This window comes from Ochlerotatus camptorhynchus, unplaced genomic scaffold (assembly GCF_037179485.1).
Source record: "Ochlerotatus camptorhynchus isolate MF236.1 unplaced genomic scaffold, CSIRO-AGI_Acam_v1.1 ptg000318l, whole genome shotgun sequence".
Classification (NCBI taxonomy): domain Eukaryota; kingdom Metazoa; phylum Arthropoda; class Insecta; order Diptera; family Culicidae; genus Ochlerotatus; species Ochlerotatus camptorhynchus.
The window spans coordinates 647530-658066 of NW_027040806.1; the positions used below are offsets into that span (position 1 = coordinate 647530).

At 38.6% G+C, this 10537-nt stretch overlaps 1 protein-coding gene across 1 annotated transcript; it reads right to left on the minus strand.

The window, feature by feature from the left end:
• Positions 1-5451: 5451 nt before the first annotated feature.
• On the minus strand, positions 5452-6205 carry LOC135707785 (centrosome-associated protein CEP250-like). The gene is made up of 3 exons (XM_065229666.1): positions 6067-6205; positions 5737-5986; positions 5452-5674 (listed from the first exon to the last, which is right to left on the minus strand). Exons 1-3 carry the CDS (start codon positions 6203-6205, stop codon positions 5515-5517), a joined length of 549 nt encoding a protein of 182 aa, XP_065085738.1. The 3' UTR covers positions 5452-5514.
• Positions 6206-10537: the final 4332 nt, after the last annotated feature.

Below are 10537 nucleotides of genomic sequence, written 5' to 3' on the forward strand. Positions count from 1 at the left end.
GTCAACATTTCGTCAGCTCCCATAATCTCGGACAAAACAACGTCAGCCCTCATGAATCTGAGGTTGCTGAAAATGCAACCAATCTTCATCAGATTCCTAACATTTTCCAGAGGAATCCGAGATTACGGCTGACGAACTGTTGGCCTATATCAAATCATCTAAAAACATGAAGGCCCCAGGTTTCGACAACATCCTGAATCTGGAACTCAAACACTTGAGTTCCAGACTCTACAACCATCTGCCTCAGACTTGGCTACTTCCCCTCGTGTTGGAAGTCAGCTAAAGTCATACCCATCTGGAAACCTGGGAAGGATCCGTCCTCACCTTCACGTTATCGACCAATCAGCCTTCTCTCAGGGTTATCAAAACTGTTTGAAAGAGCAGCCTACCACCGGCTCCTAACATCTGCCGATCAAAACAACATCTTACTCGAGGAACAGTTTGGTTTTTGGAAAGGTCGTTCGACCGTCCACCAGCTGACTCGAGTAACAAACATTCTGAGACGGAACAAGTCTGTTTCGAAAACATCTGCCATGGCGTTGTTGGACGTTGAAAAAGCGTTCGACAATGTCTGGCATGATGGCCTGGTGTTCAAATTGCAGCAGTACGGTCTTCCAATCTTCCTAGTGAAGATAATAAACAACTACCTATCGGACAGGACGTTCCGAGTCTCTCTGAATAGCATCACATCGGATGCTTTCAACATCGGTGCCAGAGTTCCACAAGGAAGCATCCTTGGCCCCATTCTATTCAACCTGTTCACCTCCGATATGTCGGCTCTCCCTGGTGGTGGATCGTTGTCTCTGTTTGCAGATGACACATCCATCGTCTACAAGGGTAGGGTCATCGGAGCTCTGTCTGCCAAACTTCAGAGAGGCCTGGACGTCCTGTCTGAATATTTCAACAGCTGGAAGATCCGTATCAACGCGGCAAAGACCCAGGTCATTATCTTTCCACACTCAAAATCTCCCAGACTTGTTCCGTCTGAAAATAATAAGATCTGCTTAAACGGCTCAGTGGTGGAATGGTCCAAAGAGGTCGTGTACCTCGGGCTAACATTAGACAGCAAGCTTCTTTTCAGGGAGCACGTTGATAAAACGAAAACCAAGTGCAACATCTTGATAAGATCGTTGTATCCACTTATCAACAGGAAATCAACCCTGTCCCTGAAAAATAAGCTTGCTGTCTACAAACAAATCATCCTCCCTGTAATAGAGTACGGTATGCCAATCTGGGAGAGTTGCGCAAAATGCCATTACCTTAAACTCCAAAGGATCCAAACAAGATCCTTAGGATGGGTCCTAAACAGTCCCCCGCAAACTAGAAATTCTGAGATCCACCTCCTGGCTGGAATTCAGACATTAGAAGAACGGAGAGTATTCATCCTGGAAAGGTTCAGAGACACCTGTCTGAGATCAAACCATCAGATCATACGTGATCTAGCACGTTAGGTTAAGTTATACTCGTAGTTAGGTAGGTTATCACTTTTTTCAATTCAAATAAAACACATCCCCAAAGGGGTATTCTGTAAACTAGTTGAAAAACGCAAATATTAAATTAGAATATCAAATTAAACAAAGATGAAGAGCCAGATAGGCTAATCAATTAATATGATAAATCAATGTACTACCATAATCAACAGAAATAAACATAATTTTTCTACTACTACTACTGCCTCTGCTCATTACCGCTTCGGACGGCGTTGCACCATAGAGGTAACTCTAAGACCACTGGGTCCCGAAGAAAATCATTATTATTTTTGGCTCACTCAGTACCAGAACAACGGTCCCAAGCAGTCCCAAGCTATTTCACTCACCCCTGCATGTTCTGCATGAATCCACACACCCCTGATGTTATCTGTCAAACTTTCATAGCGAATCAAAACAAACATAGTGTAGTAATAGAATTTCAACTAGAATAGGGTACGTTAATCGTTTGCTTGGGACCAATAGGCTACTAAAGTGGTGAGCCAATTTAAATTCGTTAGTTTCGTATTGATTGTTGACGGTAGCTCATAGATCTTGAGAACAGAACTACAAAATTTCAGAACATTTTACAGAAATTAATAGAAATTTGCTGTAGTTCAGAAAAATTCACAAGAGAGATCGTAGATCTTAAGAAAAATGTTCAAAGACATAAAATATTTTCAGATCAATTTGTTAAACTATAAGGGAAATTTTGCAAATATTCAGGGAACTTCACAGACCTTCAGAAACGTCCAAGAAACTACAGTGAATTGTAAAGAATTTCACAGAAGTTTGGAGATCTACTAAAAAATAAATGAACATCAGAAAAGTTCGTAGATATTCAGACCAAAGCTACACAATTTTGAAAAAATCCCAAGAATGGTTATAGATCTTCAGATGAATTTGAGGACCTTCAAGAAAGTGTGCAGAAATTTTAATGGATCTTCAGTGAAAGTTGCAGAACTTAAGGGAAGTTTGGCGTTTAAAAAAAATATTTATTCGGTTTCAGTGAAATTTGTAGGTTTTGAGAGAAACGTTTAAAGCTACAAGGAAGGTCAACTATTTTCAGATAAATTTTGAAAATTTTAGGTAATTTAGAAGATCTGCAGGAGCATTTCCAGATGTTCAGGGTAGCCCGAGAGCCTACCGAGAAATTTACAAAACTTCAGACAAGTTTGCAGATCTACTGAGAATTGTATGGAGCCTCAAGGTAATTCGTAGATCTTGAGAAGAAAACTACGGAGCTCAAGACAACTTTACAGAACTTTCAAGGTATTTGCAGAACTTCAAGAGAGTAGATAAAATTATGAAAAATCTGTAGAACAGCAAGCAATTTTACAGATCTTCAGAGACATGCAGTGGTTCAGAAAGTTTCACAGTTTCAGAAAAATATTTTCAGATAATTTGTAGAGCCTTAGGGAATTTCAAAGAATGTCAGATAGCTCTGCAGAACTTTATGGAAGTCCAAGAATCCACAAAGAAATTTACAGAACTTCAGAGAAGATCTACTGAAAAATCTGCAGAATTTTATTGAGGTTCTTGGATTTTAAGAGAAGTTTACAGAACTTCAGGGAAGTTTACTGATCTTTATAGATATTTGCAATTGACTCACTACTTGACTAGCCTATTGGTCCCAAGCAAATCGATTACTACACTATGTTTGTTTTGATTCGCTATGAAAGTTTGACAGATAAAATGAGGGGTTAGTGGATTTTCCTAAGTTTCGAGGGGTGCATCGATTAGCTTGGGACCGAAGATAGTACCAGAGCTGAGCCAAAAAATTGAGCTCGTTTCTTCGGGACCCTCTGGTCTTAGAGTTACCTCTATGGTACCAGAGCTGAGCCAAAAAGTTGAGCACGTTATTTCAGAACCTTCTAGTCTTAGAGTTACCTCTACACACTTAGATTTTTCTACCGAGTTCGGCTGTGCAAATCTCGGCAAAAATAAGTTTCACTGAGATCTCAACAAAAGTGACATTTGATTACTGAGTCTCGGATAATGCTTAGCTGAATCTTAGTAAACAAATGAAATGTTTGCTGAGATCCAAGTAAAACTTGTTTTGCCGAGATTTTCACAGCCGAGCTCGGTAGAAAAAAGTTAGTGCTTAATTTACCTTGGATGAGAAAAAGAACCCATATTTGGTAACCTCTTGCGAGCTGCAATGCACAAGATATGAATAAGAAACAAATCTAGAACGGGGCTTAAACATATAACATTTTCTAAGACTGAACATGATTAGTATAGTATGAATAATGAGAATTGTATGAAGAAAAGACGATCCCAAAAGAAAGTTCCCTAGCAATAAAACTATTACTCTGTGCTAATATGAGTTATTTCAAAATGGGCATCCATACTCAGAAACTATACCCGACCTCAACAAACTGTACCGAAATCAGAACAGCTAAACTACTCGGTAAGATTTTAGCATTTCTATTTAATTGTATTCAGCTATTTCACAGAGACCAGACGTCCAAGTTCGGTCAGAAACTTGTGTAAAGTTAAGTGGAAACGTTGCCGTTAAGTAGCGCTAGCATCTCCTGATTTCCTCTATAAATTTATCACTTTCGACCAATTTGGCGCTAGTACCGATAAATTACCTGCTACCTGCGCTACCAGCACTTAGTATCTAGTGTAAGTTTTACAACGCCAGCGCCATCATGTTGGCAAAGAGGGTTTTTAAGTGGGGAAGTCACCGTTAGTAGCGGTTAAGTCGAATAGGAATCTTTACACAAGTTTTTAGAGAAATTTTGGAGCCTCAACGTCTGTTCTCTGTGGCTATCTTATATCGAGCTCTTTTCAATAATTGCAACATGTGAATAATGCAGAACAAGTTTAAAATTGTTCTAGAGCCAAATTGGTTTTGAAGGAAGGTCAAACTACAAACGAACAGCTCAGCCGCTCTGAACCCTATGAAAATTATGCTTTCCCAATATGGTATATTCTCTCACTATAAACCTGTCATTTCTAGCCTATCTGAACTATTTAATAAATGGAAACCGTAACATGGGTTACGCTCCTCCTAAGCGGGCCTCCGCATCATCATCTTCTTCTTCGCATTTCAAGCTTATTGCGTATCGCATATTAGCTTATTTGCGTGCTCTCAACTTATAGCGAATTCGTTTATTGTTCAGTTCCAACCTGGATCGGGTATCAAGATTGGGTCTGCTTGTTTTCTGACAAACGTCAGTTTGCTCGTTTGTTTTTAAAACCTAACTCAGGTTGAGGTTCACACTGACAAAAAGTTCGGTTTCGCACTGGGTTGGAACTGGTGTTAACCCCGATAATAAACGAATTCGCTATTAGTGTTCTAGATGCACTTCCACAGTTATTAATTGAGAGCTTTCGATGCCTGTACCATTTTTGCATTGGTATAATTGTGTGGCAAGTCCAATCATACTTCTATGCCCAGAGAAGTCGAGACATTTTCCAACCCGAAAAATTCCTAGACCGGACCGGGAATTGAACCCAGCCACCTCCAGCATGGTCTTGCTTTGTAGCTGCGCCTTTACCGTCTGAGCTAAGGGAGGCCCTCCGCATCCTGTCTCTGTCTTATCTCAAATGCCAATGGTTTGAATGTATCAATATATACATTGGAAATGACGTTCAATCAAATAAACCCATACCCTACTCACTTGGCCAGGCTTCAGAATCGTCCAGTGGGCAGTGCGCTCTACACTCCAAGTTCCCTTTCTAGCAAATCTACCCCAAATATATATTTTACCCCTTTGAGTGTTGATTAATCACAATGAAACATTGTGACAGAGCACGGACTTGAGGTTACTAGAGTATTAAATAATCTAGGTCCTATTTAGGATTATATCTGCAAAATCCAAATTTGGCCAACGCCCACCGATTAGTGTCATTCGGCCTAGTGATATAAAACCTAATAAATTATTTACCATCAATTCAGAATGATTTTTAAAGCCTTTAAATTGGAATAAACAGACTCACAACATATAGTTATTTATTTTCAGCGTTTGTAACTTACAAGAAGCAAACCAAAAATAATTACCAATACTTAATTAATAATTATTCAAATAAACGAAAGTCAGCTTCTAAGTACTTCTTCCCATGACGAAATATCACTAGCAGCAGCTTCAACCATTCCTCTCAGTTTGTCTTCCTGCAGAATAGCTGGCATTACATTCCACACATTTTCGGCATTTATACTCTGACTTATTATGCGTTTCAGAAACATCAGCTTTCTCCTAAAAATAAAAAAGGATACATGTTACCAGCATTTAATTAAGTCGTGGAATGATCTATTCACCTCTCCGCCTCCAGCGTCTCCAATCGTTCTTCGGATTGCTCCAACCCTTTCGTGGCAGCTTCAGTCGGTTGCTGCACTTCAGCTAGTTTATTTTTCAGCTCCAGATTTTTCTCCTTAAGTTTTTCCAGTCTGGCTTCCATCTCAGCGAGGCATTCCCGAACCGATTGGTCGGACTTTTCCAACTCAGTTATCTCCTGCTCCAGTTCTTTGGATTTTAGTCTCGCTTCGTGGGTCCGATGAACTAGTGTTTCTTAAATCGTGAACAGCAGATTGCGAGAGCATTTTAAACTTACATTGAAATAACACTTACTATCAAAAACTGTTACCTACCGTTAACTCTAGCGATTCTTTCCGCCCGAGCTGTAAGATGTTCGGATGCTTGGGAAACCATGGCGCTTTCGGCGCAAATTAGCTGCAGCCAAGTGCTGTACTCCGACAGAGTTAACGGTCGATTTTTGATCGTATCCATTGGTCCATTAATGTTGTAAAATTACAATAAATTGTTCAACAACAGCGCAAAAACCGACGACGGTTGATCAACGAGCGAATACAAAAATACGTTTGACAGATTGATGCTCGAAATTCGAACATAGGTATGGGTAGCCCCTGTGACTGAAATTAAATCAGCCCACGGCCAATTAGAGTAAAGCCCTACAGTAAAAGTATGGACGTCTGTCAAAAGTTGTTCCAATCGAACCGTCAAAATGCACCGCTTTGCTCGATTGGAACAGCTTTTTTCAGTTTTGTGGTGACAGTCGTCCATACTTTTACTGTAGGGCTTTAAATTAGAGTCCTCAAAATTGAGCCAAATCTGACTCAAAATTTCCAAGAGTTCACGGTCGATGAGAGGGGATTGAGTCGAATTCAACTCAAAATTGTATTACTCAGGCTGTGAACCATTTGCCGAGTTAAATTTAACTCGTGGTTAAAAGTGACATTTCGAAAGTTATTTTCTATGTTCGAAAATCCCCGTGCTGTCGATCGACCGGTTTTCGAGCCACGGTTGTCAAAATTTAACTTCTTGTCTGTCAGAAATAACCATGCTCGGATAGCAGGGTTAATCGATAACTTTTCATCTGTCAAATTTTAACCAAAAGTTAAAATAATCCACCAAATGGTTCAGAGCCTCAGTAGTAGCAACAATCAATACGAAACTAACGATTTTGAATTGGCTCACCACTTTAGTAGTCTATTGGTCCCAAGCAAACGATTAACGTACCCTATTCTAGTTGAAATTCTATTACTACACTATTTTTGTTTTGATTCGCTATGAAAGTTTGACAGATAACATCAGGGGTGTGTGGATTCATGCAGAACATGTAGGGGTGAGTGAAATAGCTTGGGACTGCTTGGGACCGTTGTTCTGGTACTGAGTGAGCCAAAAATAATAATGATTTTCTTCGGGACCCAGTGGTCTTAGAGTTACCTCTATGGTAGTAGCATAGAGGTAACTCTAAGACCAGAAGGTCCCGAAATAACGTGCTCAACTTTTTGGCTCAGCTCTGGTACTATCTTCGGTCCCAAGCTAGTCGAATCAACCCTCGAAACATAGGAAAAACCAAGTCCCCGGCAAGGTGACAGATAATCTTAGTTTCACGTACCCACTTGCAAATAGTAGATGTCGCCACACAACGTAAACAAAGGGGCTGCCCTTCACCGCCGCAACGGTATTTCTCTATAGGCGAATCCAATGGAAACTAAGCGATCGTTTCAACCTCTGGTGGTGAATAAGAGAACCATCAAAAGAGTGATGAGGGCTGAAATTTTCACCGCGAAGCATAGGAAGAGGTAAATGTTTTTAACTTTTCTGATTAGTTTATCCATCGCAGGTGCTTGTAATCAACATCCAAATGGAATATTTTGTTTTCTGTATCGATTTTGAAGTGAACGGCTGGTGCTTCCACATATTTTGGTTAAGAAAAACGAAGATTTATAAAACTACCCCAGCGGTTATGATCTTCCGGATTTTTAATTTGGTGTTATTTAAGCTGTAAATCCGATCGAATATGTGAAAAATAATAAAATAAGACCCATCCCGATGGAAATATGCAAGATACGCATAACAATATGCGTTAATTTGAGATGTAAAATTGTAATTTGGATGTAAACAAACGGTTTGGTTGACGTTTCCTCTAGTAAGCGCATAGCGCACTCTACATTGGTGGTGCATAGAAACAGCCTATGGGAAGGCAACTTTTTGTTTCACCATGTGTGGATGTCAAACAACAAGCAAGAATGCCATGTGAAAAGAGCGATGTATGATTTTCGTGGTGAAATGAAATAAATCCAAACAAATTGAAACAGATTGATGGAAGTTTTTCTTATATAATCAAATGGAAATAAAAACACATTGGATAATTCTATTATATTTTGCTCTTGAATATTATCAGTCTTGAGAATAATGTTTCTGAGCATACTTGTGCGATGAAGACTTGCAATAAAAAGCCGTATCAATAAAAAGCGTTTACTTCCCCATCTCGCTATTGAGGGGTGACAAAAAAAAATACAAAATTGATTCTTATTCGCGGTGAGTAGCAGGTTTGCTGTGTGAACATTAATATTTCGTATATCCATTTAAACATGAAGAAATAAATAAAATAGATAAAAATAAGCGTCTCTCAACAAAAGATATTCATAATGAGCTTCTAAAACGAATAAATTTCAGTGATTGTCTTTTGTTACACCTGTCCGTTTCATTAACATTGTTCCCCACCAACTTGAAGTTTCATGGAACAGATGAGGCTATCTGTTTTTATGTTCAGTATTTTATTTACTTTATTTACATATCTGCATTCGCCCTATTCAGATAACACTTCTGAAATTTGTGAGTTTGACAGAACCACCAGCACCAAATTTTCGGAGTACAGTGGAAATGTACTGGACTTGTCAAGTTGCCCCCGGGTTGGGAAAAACCAATAACCCCTCATTTTATCTGTGAAACTTTCATAGCGAATCAAAACAAACATTGCGTAGTACTAGAATTTCGACTAGAATGGGATACGTTAATCGTTTGCTTGGGACCAATAGGCTAGTCAAGTAGTGAGCTGTGTCTTAATTTATGAAATTAACTTGTTATTGATTTTCATATATTTTTGAAAGCTTTTCGCATATTTTGGATGTTGTAGACTGAGATACAGTTTATATTGTTTTTGTGAATAATATAAATGCCTAAAATACTTAAATTTTCTAAAAATATGAATTGAATAGTGGCCAAAAATTTAAAATTCATTTTCTGGTTTGTTTAAGTTTTGGAAATAGGCCCATTTTAAATGTTAGTCTAGATTTATTATATATAACCAGTGTACAAGCCAGTGTCCTTACCTACATAATATTATTTATTTGTAGTTTACCTCTTCCTCCTCCTGTGGATTGACCGGTGGTGTACGAATGCAAAAATACTTGCGACTGTGATGCTAACAGAATGACAGCTCTTGACTGGGTGTCAGTTTATGTTAGCTGATTTTTTCGGTAAAAATGTCGTTTGCTGTTTTCCAGTAAAGCATTGGATTTCTGATCATGATCCAGCAATTCGTTTTACTGATAATGAAAACTTAAATTCAAGAGCAAATTTTCATTACGTCGAAAAAAAAAACAAAGGTAAACAAAGTCGAGCTATCAGTTTCAATCGATGCTCCTGCTATTACACTATATACTGTCTGAATATAGGATCACATCCCATTTTTAAATTTATTTACCAGTCAAATTGCTTTTTGACGTAACCACCTTCCGATCAAAATAGTTTTCGATGTTACTTAAGTCACCCGATTTCTATGGAGATGCCGTTTGCCTTAAGTAACAGCGCTGAGAAACCCGTGAAAAGTGTACGTTCGTCGTTTTGCTTTCTCATTATTAAAGTGAATAAATCGAACTGTTTGTTGCTAAGATGATTTCGGTGGTCCTTAAATGATGAATGGGCTGCACGTAAGGAGACGTAATTGATAATTCTCCTGAATATCCTGGTAAATACACTTTGACTTAAGTAACAATAGGGGCCACCAAACGACGTATAATAACTTTTGACTCAAAAACCAGTATTTTTAGCATGAAAGCTAGCAATTTGCATTTGTATGATTAAAACCCTGCTAAATATGTTAAATATTGCTATCACTATGAGATTATATGTGTTTAATTGGAAATAGGAATAACTTTTCGGTCATCAAAACAAAACTTTATTTTTCTCGGATTGGTGCGAATGTTACTTACGATATAATAAAAATTTGCTCTTAAATTTGATGTGTATCGTGTGTATGCGTCGGTCCACTGAACCAAAACATCCGCAATACTTCGAATGATTATTGCATTGATCGAGCCCTTTAACAATATGCATTCGAATTTCGGATGATTTTCTTATGGTTGAATGGTGAAGGAAATCTCCACCTCGAATTAGTCAAACATTGGTTTTCATCCTTTACCTATGTTCGAAACAGCTCTGATAGCGATACATATGCTTCCACCTCGTTTGTCAGCTCAGATCAGCAAATGACATTCCATAGAATTATTAACATCATCGTTTTGAATGATTTGCGTTATGGGGCTGAACCAATACCATATGCATTTCCATTTAGTATGACAGTCATTCTGCAGAGAGCATTACGCATTTCAACTGAAGGCCCTATCCATTCTCATAACAATTTTCATCCTGTATTCTAGAGGAAAATCATCTGATTCCAAAACAACCGTCATCCGTTGCAGGTATCATTCGAAAAAGCGATTTCGGTGATTTGTTTGGAATGGTCTGAGGTTTCATTCGATCAGAGGATGATGTTTGTGTACAGTGCAGGAGAGTTGCGATTTAGCGTAG

Bases quoted from the DNA above. Each gene is read 5' to 3' on its own strand.
- LOC135707785 (XM_065229666.1), bottom strand. From the start codon at position 6,205: ATGGATACGATCAAAAATCGACCGTTAACTCTGTCGGAGTACAGCACT. The intron at 5,987-6,066 runs GTAGGTAACAGT...TCACGATTTAAG, and splicing joins AAGAATCGCTAGAGTTAACG to AAACACTAGTTCATCGGACC. The intron at 5,675-5,736 runs GTGAATAGATCA...TTTTATTTTTAG, and splicing joins GAGACGCTGGAGGCGGAGAG to GAGAAAGCTGATGTTTCTGA.